General features: G+C 45.7%; 1 protein-coding gene across 11 annotated transcripts in view; it reads right to left on the reverse strand.

Moving 5' to 3' along the window:
• Window positions 1-965: 965 nt before the first annotated feature.
• grin1a (glutamate receptor, ionotropic, N-methyl D-aspartate 1a) overlaps window positions 966-17,222 on the reverse strand; it is a 48,701-nt gene continuing 32,444 nt past the window's right edge. For 5 of the 11 annotated variants that reach the window (XM_035390575.1, XM_035390574.1, XM_035390568.1 and 2 more), the window contains 7 exons: window positions 16,382-16,543; window positions 16,027-16,136; window positions 15,540-15,685; window positions 15,069-15,125; window positions 10,492-10,518; window positions 8,581-8,691; window positions 3,820-3,888 (listed from right to left, as the gene is read on the reverse strand). In XM_035390575.1, the coding sequence (XP_035246466.1) occupies window positions 3,820-3,888; window positions 8,581-8,691; window positions 10,492-10,518; window positions 15,069-15,125; window positions 15,540-15,685; window positions 16,027-16,136; window positions 16,382-16,543 (682 nt within the window). Of the gene's footprint in view, window positions 3,889-8,580; window positions 8,692-10,491; window positions 10,519-15,068; window positions 15,126-15,539; window positions 15,686-16,026; window positions 16,137-16,381; window positions 16,544-17,222 lie in introns of all 11 variants that reach the window. The other 6 variants (XM_035390577.1, XM_035390576.1, XM_035390566.1 and 3 more) reach the window with 5 other exon arrangements.

A 17,222-nucleotide genomic window follows, 5' to 3' on the forward strand; every position in this document is an offset into this window, starting at 1 on the left:
ATATAAGTCAGAATTCTGACTCCCGTTAGTCTCAACGGAGCCAGACCGGCCTCTACACAAAGACAGAACACCCCTGGGCTTAGGGAGAGACCGAAGGGTAGAACTGTGTATTCGTAGCAAACACCGCGGTGGGCGAAGCGGAGACATTTTGTGTGAGGGGGATAGATGCCTAGTGGATAAAGGCATCTTTCAGATCGATTGATGTGAACCAATCGTTCTGACGTATTGAGCATAGAAGAGTGCTGTACTGCACGTTAACATTTTGAAGTTGTATTGCCTCAAATGTTTGTTCAGCACCCTGAGATCCAAGATCGGACGTAGGGAGCCGTCCTTCTTTGGAACCAGGAAGTAGCGTGAATAAAAGCCGTGTTGGGCTTGATCTCGCGGAACCACACGGATCGCCCCTTTGTGTAAGAATAACAGTAAAAATAACTGTTTAGGATGAAGTGGGGAATCCTCTGACCTTGGTCTTAAAGCCCATCTAGGTTGAAAATGAAAGTTTTTTAAAATTCTTTTATACGTTGTGTATTGTCACGTGCAATACACAACATACAGAATGAATATTTGACGTTGCGATTTTATGATCACCTAACTTTTGTAGGTTATGTTGTCATATGAAAATCAAGTCTTTTAAGCATAGAAATGACAATGTTATGGCAATGGCTCAACATGGTGACAGGTAGGAGACCCACATTTTATAACATAATACCCAGGAAGAAAAGAGTCTACGTGCTAGTCGTTTTTGTCTGTTGGTATCAAGTTAGATTTAATATTGTACACGTGTTGGTCTCTCTATGTGCACGCGTGCGTGCGTGCACGTTTTCATCTATATATCCCGAGCGTCCCTCATAATCTATATTGCATAAAGACTGAATGTGGAATTCTAGTGACAGTAATACCAAAATGGAGTAAACTAAATGCATACACTTTTTATATAATTTATACAATAACTGCTCAGACTCTACTTCACTGCATACTGATGCATTGACAAGTGTCCTTTTTTATTGGCACATATAAATTCATTTTATTTACACTTGCATTTATATACAGTATATTTTTTCATGGGAAAGACTTGGTGCATTCTCGTATCTGAATGAAATGTACATGGCTATTAAATAATTAAATAACAACAATGAATAACAAACTAAATACATAAATTATCGAGCACGTGTTCCCCCTTCCCCAAAAAAAGTTGTCAAAACGACTTCCTTTCAGTGTAAATGTCTCACAATCTACCTTTAAACCTACTAAAGCAAATCACTTTATATTTTCAGTGCAAAAAAATCATCTGAGAGCTAAATCAGGATGTGCAAAATATATACTGTGCATAATCAATCAGTGTAAATAAAGCAATCCATAATGGTACAAGTGAAAATAAACACACATGCATATTATTTAGTCAGAAAATTTGAAAAGAAATAACCAGTTACTCAGGTCTGACATAGATACCGTATGGTGAATAGTTTTTTAAAATGTTATTAAAGCAGGTTTTTGCGTCTGAAGGTTGGAGTTCAATAAAGAAACACTGGCTAGTGACAGCTAAACCCAAACTTCAGTGTTGAGACACACATATCTCAGTGCACACGTTTTCAGACAAATTAACAAATTAACGATCTGAGCACTTCATAGAGCTAGTGCTTTATAGATATTTTACAAAGCAAATAAACTGAAATGCAATTGGGTGCAGTTAGACCTGTTTATAGTCACACATTGTCACATTCATTATTTCACATAAGAATCACATAAAGTCCTGACATTAAAGTGCTGCTCAGTGTGTCTGTACTCAAAGGTGAGCTCGTCCTCTGTGGTGGACGATGTGCATCAGGTAGTCTTTTCTTTAAATTTATTTAACATGCAGCAGTAGGGAGTTTTCTCGGCTCCAGAACTTGGGAAACGGCCTGTTTTTGCAACTAACCAAGTTGACACTTGAAAAGGAGTTCTGCATCAACTGAGCTGGAAAATCACCTGCATTCATTTCATGTAAAAAAAAAATAAAAATAAAAAAAGAATCTAGGAATGCCTGAGAGAGGGGGTCTCCTTGTCATGTGCGTGTTTTTGAAATTAAAATATTTTTTTTACATGAAAGAATCAAGTGCTGGTTGGATGAAAAACCTGGCCCTTTGATGCACCGTGGGAACTGGAGTTGAGAAAGACTGGATTTGATTGGACAGAGAGAGAGTACTGGCCCAAACAGCAGAACTGGCTGAGGTGCACCAGAGCATTAAAACTAAACAGACTCTATTACAAAATCACAATGTTCTAAATCGTACTGGACGCTAAGAACAAACACACATAGTCCACTGAATGAGACTACCTTGTGATGGGAGGGTGGGGCTTTGTGAACTCCAGAGGGGGTGGAGCTATTGAGTGCTGTCAATGACCTGATGTTTCGAGGAGTGGTTCGTAGCGTTGATGGGGAGCAATTGATTGGCTGAGATGGCTGAGATGGATCAGTGATTGACAGCACACAGTAGCCCCGCCCATGGGTCTCGCAAAGCCTCGCTCTCCCGTCACAAAAAGAGCTACCAGGAGTCTGTTAAAATAAGACGGCCATTTTCTCCACGGCCAGGGCCGGCACGAGCAGCCATGTTGAGCATTTCCAGCAAAATATCGGTTTTAAGAGAGGGCATACAGCAAGAAACACAATACAGTAGCCAAAACTGCTTCCTTTTCTTGAGATCCCCCCCCTTTTTGGAGAGAGAAATACCCTGGTTCTGTGGGGGGGGGAGCTCCTTGAAAAGATGACCTTGCATGCTGCGTAAATACTCGAAAACATTCCTGATCTAAGTAACTAACACATAATCCACTGAGCGACAGTTCCGTCACAGGGCACCAATGACTGCACTGGACGAACAGAGAAAGGAAACTAGCCGATAAAGAGGAAATAGAAGTACCGTAGAGTTCCACGAGCATTGAGCTAACTGCAATTCAAGTGTTAAAAACAACGGTTTGAACAAAGAATCAATGCGCTAAACTTTGATTCGTATCAACGTAGTTACGTTTGTGCATGCTACAACTTTTACCGCAGTGGTTTAAATCGAAGACAAACTCATACCATATACTCACACACTCAATACTAAAGCTTGCCCTAATTTAACAAATAACATATCTAATGTATTTAGATATGGTGAGCTTTTTAAATGACAGGTATTCATCTTAAAAAGAAAGCTATTATAACAGATTGCCTAAAAATACTTAAGAAATAATGTTGCATCATAAGCATAATTCCTTCCACCTAAGAATCCATCAAACTGTAGCCTATGTTTTGTTTATCGTACTTTCAAATACTCTAAAACATTTACAAAAGTAATATTTGATAAATCGTACTTGTCTCACTACCATATCTGACAGTTCAATATCTGCACAAAGTGAGTCAAGCATTAAACAGGAAGGGGATAGAGGAACAGGATGGTGCAGGTCCCCATTGCATTTGTGCTACTGGGTTCCGATTGGACGTTGAGTCAGGTTGTCTGCGGAATGTTGTCTGCGGTTTGGCTTCTGATTGGATGTTGAGTCAGGGTGTTGGCGGAATGTTCTCTGAAGTTTGGCTTCAGATTGGACGTTGAGTCGGATTGTGGTCGGAATGTTGCCTGAGCGTCTGTTTGTTGAGGTTCCGTTTTCGGAGCGTTTGTGAAGTGCCCCACGCACCGTCTCTCAGACAGACGGGGTGGGGTGGGGGGTGAGGTGCAGGAGACGTGGAGTGTCCAACAGCCCCCTCTGTTCCTCGCCCCCCCTTAGTCTCTCTCTCTTGCTCTCTCTCTCTCTCTCCCTCTCTCTGGTCCGAATAGCTCTTTCTCTCTCTCTCTGTCTCTCTCGCTTTCACACCACTGTACTGACGGACGGATCTGATAGGTTCAGCTGGCCCGTGATGTCAGTCGGTGGGTACTGCTGCAGAGGGAGAGAGCACACACAAGGAAAGAGAAGACGTGTCATTCCTCTAAAACTCTGCCTTTTGTTTTCACATTTTTATCCTCATCCACCCCAGAGAGGAAAAGAAACAACAGCAGCTCAATTTTGGGTTCCTCTGTGCAAGCTCAGGACCCCCCTCCTCCCCTGCCAACCGCCAAAAACTAAAGAAACAAACATGATGACCAAAACAAAATCTGAGCTTGCGTCTGATTGGATGTAGTAAAAAAAACACTACAAAGCCTATTCTGACCCGAGGTTACCGGTCAGAATAAGATCAGGTGACATCACAATCGTGCAGGACCCAATGAACTTCCTGTGTTATGTACCTATAAATACCAACAAACTGGCTTTAGGGGTGAACAAGAATGGAAGCACTCTTTGCTGTGGAGACAGACTGACCCGATGGCTTCACCGGCACAGCTAGGTGCTGGTGAGACTCTGTGATCCTGAATGGAGACTGATTGCATTTTTATGGCTGTCTTTGTGGGAAACCACCTTGCAGCAGGCAGGGGACTCCTCTCCAGCAACACCTGAGTGATGCACGGCAGCCATTTTGTGCCAGAACATTTGGAAAATGTCACTAGAGGTGGTGAGGAGAATCATCAAGCCGGCTGAATGTGGGGAGGGCTAGACGGCCAGATTAGAGAGCCGGGTCAGGAACACCGGGGAACCTCGAAAAATAATACGAGCATTTTTTGACCACAGCGTGTGGCGACATCAGGTATTCATGATTGGGGGTTTGTTATATTTCTATATTTCACATTAAATATGTTGTGCATGTATTTTCTGTATGTCCAGCATATGTATTTCCATTCTGTTGGCTTAAATAGAATGTACCTGACCCCATGCATGTGCAAGACTACCATGCTGATCGCCATGACAAATTCAGAGCAAAATCGTCTGTGAGGATTCTGCCATGGATCGGTCATTAAAGTGGCATTTTCATGATGGCAGTGGCCATGTTTAATGTTGGCAAACCTCTTCCAGTAATGGCGACTCACCACTAAAAAGCCACAGTAGAATTACCACAGTACACGTCTTAACTCAAATAAATCAACCTCTTTTACATCATAGAACTGCTTTTTTTGTTGTTGTGTATTTGTGTTGTGAATTGTGAAGATAGAACATGGTGCCAATTCATGCACTTGTTATCAAAAATATTCACATCAGAAATGTTTCCATCATGAAAATAGAAATTCCTTGTATCAACTGTTGAATGATTTGTTCTGGCCAACACTTTGGGGAAACGCCCCAATGTTGACATATGTAAAACAATAACTTGAAGGTAAGAGATGATCAAATTTTAGCTATATTTCCAATATTTTTTCCAGTCTGTCCCATATAAAAAAGCAATACATGTACATAATCAATTTATACTACAGTATGAATTCCAAAGCATTATTAATGCATTTTGATATATGTCAGTCACTTGACATATATTGCATACATAAAACAATTACTACCACTTTCACAGATTACAAAGTATATTTGACAATACATGCAGTTTTACAATATATTCTCACAATAGTGGCAATATTTGATATACTGCATGTCCTTATATATGCGGCACAATTTCAAATCTTAAAAAATGATGTTTAAAATATGTTTTTATATATTGCTTTGTCTGAATGAGTAGCAAATGCATGAAGCCAGTCTGTTCTGATTGGAGAGCACAGATTGGCACTGCTTCTTGCTTCTACAAGGATACTGGGATCATGCTGGAAACAACACAACTGAAAATATTGAAATATAATCCAAACAGGAATTTTGATCATTTGCCCTGTGTAATGAAATAAGCACAACAAAAAAGACTGATCAAACCTTTTTTTTCTTAAGACTCCTGAAAAAAGATGAACCAAAGAGGACACAAATCTGACATTTACCGATAAACGAAAATGCGGAGGATTAATGGACAAACACACAATATGCAGTAAGAGTTGGGTTCAATCCTCCAACTCATTTTTCATCTAAACTGATTGCATTGGTTCCATTTCATCATTAAAATTGCACCACATGAGGTCTCTTTGGTTTAGAGTTTCTTTGCAGGGGGCGAGGGGCAAATGCAGGAAGTCCTTTCTCCCTGGTGTTTGTAGGGAGGTGATTGTCTCTGAGTCTTTTGAGTTCCACCATTAGAATGCTCGAGACACCCTGCAAGACCTCATCACCATTTAGGGCTCATTCCAATTGCTTGTTTTTGCCGTTCTTGTCTCCTTGGTCCTCGCCTGACCCAGAAATCAATCAAGGTCCGCCATCTTCAAGGACATTCCAACATGTCAAATGCTCCTTGAAGAAGTTAGGAGTGAGAAGCTAGGAGGCTCCTGAAGGACGCTTCAGCAAGGAAACACTAGTGCATCCTTTGGGGAAGTATTTTTTTCAGAAGGCGTACTGTATAAATGATCGACCTGTGGATCTACCTCTCCCTATCTGCCATATCTGTAATTGACGTGGCTTCGAACTCATGCTTGACTGAACAAGGACATTCCATTTGCCTAATACAAGTTTCCTTGATTCCTCCATCCTCGCGTCCTTACCTTGCTTCCTCCAATGGGTGGATCTAGGAACTAGGTAAGATACGCAAGGAAAGGAAGCAAGGAAGTAAAAATAAGCGATTGGAATGAGCCCTTAGGCTCTCTGCTAGCTTTCTGAGTCATAGCCCACAGTGCCCCCTGCTGAGAGACAGGTGAACAGCAACAGGAAGCTCTATGGTTCTGCTCTACAAACCAAGCCCATGGAGGAAGAGAGACGCAGTGTGTGTGGCATGTAGTGGGACACCGAACACGCAAAAGAAGTCCATCGATATCCAGTCATAAAGAAAATAACAGAAACACTGATATAAAATAAAAGGGATGGTCACAATTGGAAGATGGTTACAGTACTTCCCTGTTTAAATGACTTTTTAACCTGAATTTTACCTTCTCGTAAAGTCACATAAAGTCTGACTACACTCAACCAAACCTGTTGTTCACTTTTACACTAATCTGCTATTCCCTCTTTTGGCCCAATACTCCCTCAATGGAGTTTCAGATTGAAGGCCCAAGTGACCTATCGATTGAGAAATGTCTGAACAGAGAGGTCCGTCCACCCCCATTTCACCCCACCAGAGACCATTAATCCCAAGCAAGATGCTGTACACTGTGCTACTTCCTGTCCCTTTCAAGGAGTTCCTGTTAGTACTAAAAGAGCTTCAGTGCTGGCTGCTGTGAATGAGTATTTATAAGCAGTCAGGCCTGGAACGTATTGTAGTTCAGAACCATTGTGTTGAATCAATTCTAGAGGTGTCTGTAGTGACTTTAAATTGAAAACCATTTGGCTTGGTTTTTCTGATGAAGATGCCCTCACCACAGCAGTTTAAGAGCACCACCAGTGTGGAACAACTTTTAGGCTAATGTGTAATTCAGTGGTTCCCAACCTCGGTCTTAGGATCCACTGTGTATGCTGGTTTTTGTTACAGCTGCAATTGTAAGGGCTGTTGGCCAGTAACAGAAAAGTTGCCAGGTTTGCCTGTAAGCTCCTTGCCTGGAGGAGAGTCACCCAGAATGCAGCCCTTGAAATTGTGACCGATTAGGGGAAAAAAAGGAATTGACATCAGCACTTTCACATTCTCAGAGGGCACCTCCTTAAGGGGCGTGTCCATTATAAATAGGGGGAGGTTCATTTGAAGTTAAAGACTGACCTTTCTCTCAAAGAAGCCAGGAATAAATTAGCTATGCAAAAGGACCTCTTGGAATGATACCGTGCAAAAATTCAAAAGAAAAAGAACATTCAAACAATCCCAATTTGGAATAAAATACAGTTGCAAAATTCCCCCAGCAAGAGCCGACACTATACAGATATGCAGTAACGGGAGCCAATTGGACCCTCCCATTGGCACCATCCTGAAACAGAAAGTTCTCTACAGAGGAACAGCAAAGTTAGCGCTCCCACACTTGTTGGTCTTTGGCAAATAGTTACTTCAGGACCATGGAGTTTCCCGCCATAACTTTGCCGCATACCTTGCTACTGACCTTAAAAGGGGAGGGTGGGCGGTGGGGGGGTGGGGGTGTGGGGGTGTGGGGGAGGGGCACAAACACCAGAAGGACAAGGACGTATGAACTCAAATTGAAAAGGACCAAGCATTAAAGGAACGGGGAGAGACGCAAACATTCACAATAATAAAAAAAATAAGGAAAAGGAAAAAGAAACCGAAAAGCCGGAAACCACATCCAGGTCAGCGACGAGGGGAGAAAAGGGGGAAAAGTACAGGCAAGGGTGCCCTGCCCCACCTGTCGATCGACACCTACTTTCCCTTACCTCTGGGTCCTAAACCTCACCCACTACAAAGCGTAGCCTGGCCCAGTGCCCTATCCATAGACCGAGCGGCGCCTCCCTTTCTCCGGCCCTGCCCTACAGCCTCCCTGCCGCCTGACTCTCCTGACGGGGCGTGTCCCCCACGGATGTCTGGATGGATGGCTGACTGGACAGACACGTGGCTATGGCTGTTAACTCCCATGCGTGAGGGCCAAGCAACTTTGGAATGGGGACAGTCTGGTAGAGGAAGATGAGAGTGATAGGATAAAGAAAGACAGCAAGAGGAGAGAGAGTGAGAGAGAGAGAAGTGGATACAGTAGAGACAGAGTGAGAGAAAGAAAGAGAGAGAGAAACAGGGAGGGGTTTGTTTCTTCATCTCCTTACCGTATCTTTGGAGGACCTACGTCTCTTGATGCTGGAGGCCAGGGAGGTACTGATGGACCTAAAAGAGGTTTTCTTTTTGGGGTCGGGCTCTGCTCTACCACCTGTCCTATCCTAAAATAAATATATATGTAGATGAATTATTGATGTTCTTTGGAGCAAACGCGTTTGGTCTCCCTCCCCCACCCCCGCCACCACCCACCCGGACCCCTGACAGCCACCCACCCCCCTCAACTCTATCTCCCTGTCTGCTCGTATGTATGAAAAGAACCCCATCTCTGCATCTCTTAATTCATCTGCATGGTACAGTAGCTGGATCAATCCCTGTGTCCTGGTAACCAGCCTGTTGGAGTCCCCTGGGGGACCAGGGAAGCGTCTCTTGGACCTGCACCTGGGGGACCTCAGTGTGCCTTTGTCTGTCAGTATGGCTGCCTAATTTCCCTCTCTCTCTCTCTCTCTCTCTCTCTCGATCTCTCTCTGTCTGTCTTGTTTGGGAGGGGCTGGAGAGCCCCTCCCGAAGCGCTGGTATGCACCCCTAGCTGGCATCCAAAGTAACGGAATAAGTGAACCCTGCACCTCCTGCTGCAACGCACCACATTATGCATGTGAAACAGCACAGTTCTGTCACCCAATGACTGCGCTGCTCGGTTGGCTGGGCTGCAGTTAAAAGCAGTGGCAGCACACATTTCAACAGATGTGTCTGATAGTCTGCACAAGGTAATCTGTGTACGATAGTCTGTGCATCAAAGTAGTCTGCATATGATGGTACTCTGTGTACGATGGTGGTCTGTGTATGATAGTACTCTGTGGATGATGGTAGACTATACAGTGGTAGTCTGCCTACGATAAACGTCTGTCTGTGAGGGTAGCGCGCATATGATGGTTGTCTGTGTATGATGATACACCATGTACAATGGTAGTATGATATGAGTCGTCTGCATATGACGGTAGCCTGTGTACGATGGTAGTCTGTGTATGATGGTAGTCTGCATACAATGGTTCTGCATATGGTGGTAGTCTGCGAGTGATGTAGTCTGTGTGTAACTGTGGTCTGTGTACAATGGTAGTCTGCATATGATGGTAGTCTGCACATGATGTATTCCCTGTATGAAGGTAGTCTGTGTACAATGGTATTCTGCACATGATGTAGTCTGTGTACGACGGTCGTCTGTGTACAATGGTAGTCTGCATAGTATGGTAGTCTGCACATGATATAGCCTGTGTATGAAAGTAGTCTGTGTACAACGGTAGTCTGCATATTATGGTAATCTGCGGACAATGGTAGTCCGCCAACGATGGTATTCTACATATGATGTAGTCTGTGTAAAATGGTTGCCTGCGTATTATGTTAGTCTGTGTACGATGGTAGTCTGCATACCCTGGTTGTCTGCAAATGATGGTAGTCGGCATATGAGGGTAGTCTGTGTGTGACAGTAGTCTATACTCTCCCAAATTAACAAGGGCTACTGAAGCCAAGAGATTGATAAATGAATCCAACTGAGCATTCTGAACTTGGAGAAGGAGGGAAAACCTGAGGGATGCAAAGACCAACCCTCCTGGATGGCAGAGCAATGTGACCCTGTCTGGTTCTATTAACTCTCTTTAAGGTCCCTTATGTCTCATTCCAACTAACACAGCTAGGAGGAGCCACACCTGAGCTGATCCTCTACAGCACCAAACAACGACTGCACATGTCCTCTTCTGTTTTCAGAGGAACCCCCCCTCCCCCTGATAACGCTTCATCACCTCTGTATGCCATGACACCCCCCCCCCCACCGTTGCTCACCCCCCCATTCCCCTCTTCCAATGCCTCAGTGCTCAACTAGTCTGACGCCCCCTACAGGTCAGGGCAGGAAAGCACACAGTAACAGTGGGTGTGTCTGTATAACAAAGCTTATATTACGGTTTCCTTACATCCTGTTTCTCTACAGAGGAAGAAGGCTGCATAGGGGGGGAGAAAAGAAAAATAAATAAATATCCATCCACTGCTATAAAATAGGTCATTTCACTTCTGCGTTCAAGAAAGCAAACACAAAACGGAAAAGTAAATGTCAGAAAGGAAAGGAAATATAAACAGCTCACAAAAATACACCAAAAAGCCAAGCATTTACCAGAAGGTTACAGAGTAAAACTTCAAAGGGGAAGGTGCACCATAGAAATGCATATGGTCATGAGCAGAAGAACAACCGGCCAGATAGGTGAATATAGGAAGTCAAATAAATAAAACCCATTTCTGCATTATACCAGAGAACTCATCGGGTATAACGAAAATTCACCCCACACACTTAAGGATTCGGAGAAGGGCTGGGACTGGGGGGGGGGGGGGGGGGGGGGAGTGTGGTGTGAATTTTGCTTTAAAGACATGCAGCAAGGTGGGGGGGGGGGGGGCTTGGGAGGAGAAGCAGGAAGATGATTGACAGCTCACTCAGGCCAGCACTGTCCAGCAGAACCTCCCCTTTGTCAAGTCACGTGACCGGGCCAGTCTTTGACCCATGACCCCACTCTGACCCTTGACCCCTTTCCATAGCAAACTCACGGTCAGGAACTGTTCCCGCCTGGAACACACCCACCCCCACATTCCGTAGCATTTCTGGGATGCAGTTTTTCAACTGAAACAATATTTGCAGGTTGATATCTCACAAGTACAGAGAGATTTTTTTTTTGTCCAGAAACGTGGGTGAAGCTAAACCAAATAAGATGGTGAACCACAGTTGGGGGGGGGGGGGGGGGTGAGGGGGCAGGGGGTCAGTAGAGGCAGTGTAGGAATGAAAAAGTCACTCTGGAGTTTCAGATCAAGTATCTTATTGAATAAAACAAACCTGTTCAGAGCTCAAACAACCTTTTTTTTCCTGAAAGGAACAGATTGTCAGTTGACACAAATCCAACTGACCCCTCGAGGCCTTTTGAACGAATGAGATTATCACTGATTCACACTTTCAGCAAGAACACCTCACGGTTTGTTTCACAGCATCACATCGTAATGACGTCTCAAGAAAAAGGCTTGAGGGGAGGACAAGGCATGGAATTTTTTTTGTTCTCTTGTTATTTTTTTTTGTCTTTTTTAGAGCTTTGGGACACTGCATTTTTTTTTGTTCGTTTTTTTTTTGGGTCCTCTCGTTATGTGCGACGCTGACCAATGGCGAAGTGCTGTGGCTGCACAGTCCCGGCTTTGCACAGCATGCTGAAACGAAAGAGCGTCAGACCCACACAGACGCAGGAACTCGGACACCGCAGCACCGCCTGCCGCCACAAGGGGGCAGGCTTGTTTTCACAGTCATCGTTCCGGAAAACACTGTTAGCACAGCGGCGGCTTTAGCTAGCCACAAGCCTCCGTTTCATCTTTTTGTTCTCTCTCTCCATTTTAACCCCGTCAGACGGTGCCCCACTGAATGACGTTGCGGACAGAGAATAAAAAGAGACTCGGCCAGCTAGTTTGGGCTAAGTGAAGCTGCTAAGCCAATGGATTTAACTGCAGGCAGAACTGTGAAAGATCAGTGGAAAGAGAGCCTTAAAAGCACTTAAAATTAGCCGCGAAGGTGGTAAGGCACGTGAATGACATCAGCAGTTTTTCCAAGGGCAAGTTATTCAAGAGTACACCGCTTCCGGGGTTACCCGTATTCAAATATGTGCACATGGAATTTTTTTTTTTTTTTTTTTTTACATGTGCACATACATGTACAGTGATACACACACACACACAAACAAAACAAACACAAAAACAGTTAAAACAATGGCAGCATCAGGACCTTAAAAAAACCACGCAGATTTGATGCGTTCAAAGTTTTGACGTCCTTCAGAGCTGTCGGAGGATATGTTTGAGTGGATTGCCATTGTATAGACTCCAGCACTGAGCTGCATTTAACAGCCATTCTTATCCAGAGAGATTCCACCGCTTACATTCTTTTACACAGAATCCATTTATAAAGAAATTCAATCTTCATTTTTCAACTCAATTTCAGTTCAATTTCAGTTTTTCAATTCAACTGCAATAAACTGAAGCGATTCAATTATAGGGTGACGCACCATTGGCTGTAGCCCCGCCCATTCAGCCCAGACGACAGCATCTCACTGCTCACTAGCATCCCCTGCTGGCCGACAGGAGTTCTGCGTGTTCAGCCGCACATGAGGCGTCTTCCTGCGACTCGTGTCTGTGCGAGCGCGGAACCTCGGCGCGGTCAGAAGCAGCGGCTGACATCACGCGCTCCAGAGGAGAGCACACGCTGGTCCACGCGCCCACCAGCTGGGCAGCGGAGATTGCAGCAGTGTGCTCAGCTCAATATAGCAAGATGTTCCAAATTTGGGAGAAAGGCACTCAAAGTTCCTCATGCTGGTTTCTCCCCCTCTCCCGTCTAGGAACGTCCGGGATTAGCGCGTCCCTCAAACATATCCAGCCGCCTTTCCGAAATCTCGAAAGCAAGCTGCGCTCAGAAGCCAGTGAAAGAAACAATCCCCCTCAAGGGCAGAAGCCTCTGCAGGAGCTCCCATGGTTTTGACTGCTGGCCTGAGCCTGTGGATATGAACACACTCACACTCACACTCACACACACACACGCGCACGCGCGGGACGGCCACGGCGCACAGACACAGACGCTGACGCTGCCGGCGCGGGACGGGGCGGCGCTCTTACCTGTGTCCGCCGCAGGCTGCAGAACAGCCGCGGCTTTTGTGCTCAGAGAGCGGCGGCCCAGCACGGGGCTGGCCGGACGCCGCCGCGGAAACATCACAGGCTACGCCCCCCTCCCGCCCCCAAACCCCCACCCCACCCCCCCCGCACAGATGGATATGGCAGCCTTGTCGTTAAAAGGGGGAGTGGAGCGAGGGGGGGGGGGGGCAGGCTTTTTATTTGCACTACAAGCTCTACAGAGGAGGGCAGTGGCTTTGGAGTCCGAGAGAGCAATGAGTTCCTTTACAGGGCTGAAGTTCGGGAAACTAAAGCATAGTCTAGCTGTAATGTGCTGGTACAGTATAGTATAATGCAGTTCAGTACAGTATTATACCGTATACTGTATTATACTACAACTCCATTCTTTTTTTAAGGATGTCCCCAGTAAGCGCAACCAGAAAAAAAGAATGTAGGATTTCGGATTTAAGCATATCCCGAAAGGCAGCTGTGGGATGTGGGATGTTTTCAGACATGAGGTGCTGCTCAGGTTCAGCTGTTTGCTCTAATCTAGAGGAGTGTTTGCATTTTATTTGACTGTTTTCTGTTGTTGGTGACCTTTAATTGACCTTTTTTGTATTGAGTGGAAAGATTGAATACATCGATCGAATCGATTGAATACATGTGATTGAATTGTGCAGGAATGACATTTTTAGATTTTTAAATCTTAATCTTTCACCTAAAATATGATTTGTTAATTAACTTTATACATCAATTAGCCTAGTAGTGTTAAACAAACAACCAGGGGTAATTTGCTTAGCACTGAAAATGTATGAGGGCTGTCCCATCCTGATAAGAAGGGGGGCTGTTGAGTTCAACTGGTGAACGCTGATGAAATCGCCCCCCCCCCCACCCCAGAGTGGAAATGGAACCTCCACACTGGATAAGAATGATTAACTGTGATTCCCTTCTTGTGGTGAGCCCGTCCAAAATGGACTGCGTGACGCGACAGTTCTGAGAGAAGAAAACTTCAGGAAGCGAGATCGTTCGGAGCCGCGAGATCGTTCGGAACTTTGAAAATACAGCAAAGTAAAGAATAGTATTTCTCTTACCGAGTTGAATCAATATTTATTGGTAAATTTACATTATTGTAGTGTAGTCTTTTTTTTTTAAAAAAAGGGGATAATCTTATTTTGCTTTTCCTCTTGTTGAATTTTGTACACTTTTTTGTGCATTAGATATTAACCTTTGCCTAAGGTCGCTATATGAGTGTAGTCTTCAGAGGGTCTTCAAATTACCTTTTTATAATCATAACTTAGACTTCATTATCAGACTAATTATTGTTGCTAGCATGTTTACGGCATCGAGCTCTATAATATATTGTAATTTATCGTACAGTTTATCGTCAGGAATTGAACATGCTCAAAATGTGTAAGTAACATCCATTTTGGATGTGCTCTGTGGCAAGAGAACGGGAGCAAGTCTTCAATCTGTAACTGAAATGGCTGAATCTGGTGTCTGGCTCCGGAACGGAACAGCCCTGAAGTGTTTCTGCTGAATGTTCCCAAATTAAATGCTTTTCCTCCCTCCCCCCCCCCTTCCTTTTCTGTTTTTTATTTTCTCACCGCTGATCCACGACTCTGTCTCGTCTTCGCGAGGTCAGTTTGAATGCTGTAGTGATGCATAACTCTACCAGCTCTAAAGAAGCGCATTCTCTGGGCATGCCATGAACTGGAATGTAGCTGATTTTTTGGCCTTAATCGCTTCATTACCTTTTTAATTGTTCTGTTTATTATTATTATTTCACAATTTCAGTTTTCTGGGATAACTCCAGTTCTGACGGTGCAGATGGCATGGCGGTGAGATGTTCATGTGTGGCTTGTGTACATACTAATGCTGGACTCTCGGCCGGGCCCTCAACTTGAATCCCTGAGGCTTCCTTACTGTCCTGCAGGGACAGACAAGAGACAGGCGTCCAGTTGGCCTAGGGGGACTGGAAGCCCCGTCTGAAAAGGCGTCTGGTTGCCTGGGGAAACGGCGGCAGCTCAAGCCGCCAACGAGCAGCACTCCTTGAAGCCGCCCGCCAACTGCCGAGCTCCAGTCTGACCTCTTGTGGCGACAAAGAGGATGGCAATAGAGAGGATACCTTCTGACCTTTGACCCCAGTGGTCACAAGCGGGGGAGGAGCCGGAGGCCACCCAGACACAGCATTGGTTGCTCCACCCACCCAGCCCAAGGGGACCTGCTGGGCCTCTCATTGGCCAGTCACTGCCCCTTCCCTCTTGGACTCCCGGGGGAAGGGCCCAGGACAGGGGGGTGGGGTTTGGGAAGGGAGGAGGGGGGGGGGGAGCGCGTGTCCTACCTGCAGATTCTTCCTCCAGACGTTGACGGCCGCGAAGGCCAGCTGCATCTGCTTCCTGCGGGCGTCTTTGTGCCTTTTGTAGGCGATCTCGATGAAGATGAGGAAGATTCCGGCCGCAATGCCTCCGGCAACCAGCATAAACACACCTGCCAGGGGGAAATGGAACCACGTCAGCGAACCCCGGGAACCCCCCTACCCACTCTCCAACAACCCGGGCACACTGACCACGAAGCTGCAGTTCGTCCTCCCACCACCAGGGGGGGGGAACCTTACACAACGCTGTCAAGAAAAATGCTTTTTAAAAAATACAATCTTCTTCCTGGACTCCTGCACCTAAGCAGCAAAAAAAGCCTTATTTAGCAAGGCAACAGCTTCCACCTCAAAAACAGCGAACTGAATTGGACAAAAAAGTCTACAGTTACCTTGGTTACCACTGCAGTTTTTGTCCAATCATTGTCATTACTTCCCCTCAGGACCTGGACCTTACCTGCCATATTCTCAAAGGTGAGTGTGGCCGGGGCATTGCTCCTGGAGTCACACTCCTGGTACCTCACCCAGGTTTTGTCCAGGTCCTCCATGAAGCCGTTCTCATGGGAACTGCAAGGGAGGGGGGTCAGGTGGGGGGTTGGGGGGAGAGGTCATAAATTAAACCCTGGCCAGAGCCGGACAACTCAAGACAACAGCTAGATGGGAAAAGCGGTAGAACACAAGGCAAAACGAAAGGGGGGAAGGGACACACACACACACACACACGCACATAAAGAGATGATTTAAATTAAAAGAGGAAGGCACGGGGATGGCGTGTGAATGTGCAGGTCGTTGCTGCCTTGGCTGGGACAGACCTGAGAATGGCCAGGGACACGTTCTGTTTCCACGGGCTGTCCTTGCGCATGCCTATGCCAAACCCCGAACGGAAAAACAGCTCTCCCGTGGTCACCAGGTCGCACTTCTGCGAAGCCTCAAACTCCAGCACCGCAGAGTCCCAGATGAAAGCATGCAGCTTGCTGTGGGGGGGGTCGGGGAGGGTCGGGTGTCGGGTCAGGGATCAGGGGTCGGGTGTGGGGTGGGGGGGTGTTGGGGGGGAGGGGGGGTTACCGTTGTACAGTACAGTGTGTTACAAAAAAAAAAAAAAACATGACAAAGGCGGGTTTTTTTTGTTTTTTCTTTTTTTTTACCAGTTACGGTCATCATCATCATCATCATCATCATCATCATCAGCCAAAACTGGAATCCAATGCCGGACGCAGTGGCTCTTCCCCCATTGGATTCCCAATTAAAAGAAAAGTTAAAAGATAAAAGCTCAGTTTGGTTTCACAGGCTTGCCAACCTGTGCAAAGGTACTCTCACCTGGAACCTTCCCAGACTCCATGATCAAGAGTGGCAGTGAGACGGGCCTACTGTTGAGCCTGACCCCCCCCCTTTCTCTCATACGCTCTCTCACTCTGTATCCCTCTCTATCTCTCTCACTCTGTCTCCCTCTCTATCTCTCTCACTCTGCTTCTCACTCATTCTATCTCTCTCACTCGCTCCCTCTCTCTATCTCTCTCACTCTGTCTCCCTCTCTATCTCTCTCACTCTGCTTCTCACTCATTCTATCTCTCTCACTTGCTCCCTCTCTCGCTCTCTCTATCTCTCTCACTCTGCTTCTCTCACTCGCTCCCTCTTTCTCTCTCTCACTCGGTC

This window comes from Anguilla anguilla, chromosome 14, assembly GCF_013347855.1.
Source record: "Anguilla anguilla isolate fAngAng1 chromosome 14, fAngAng1.pri, whole genome shotgun sequence".
NCBI classification, from domain to species: Eukaryota; Metazoa; Chordata; class Actinopteri; order Anguilliformes; family Anguillidae; genus Anguilla; species Anguilla anguilla.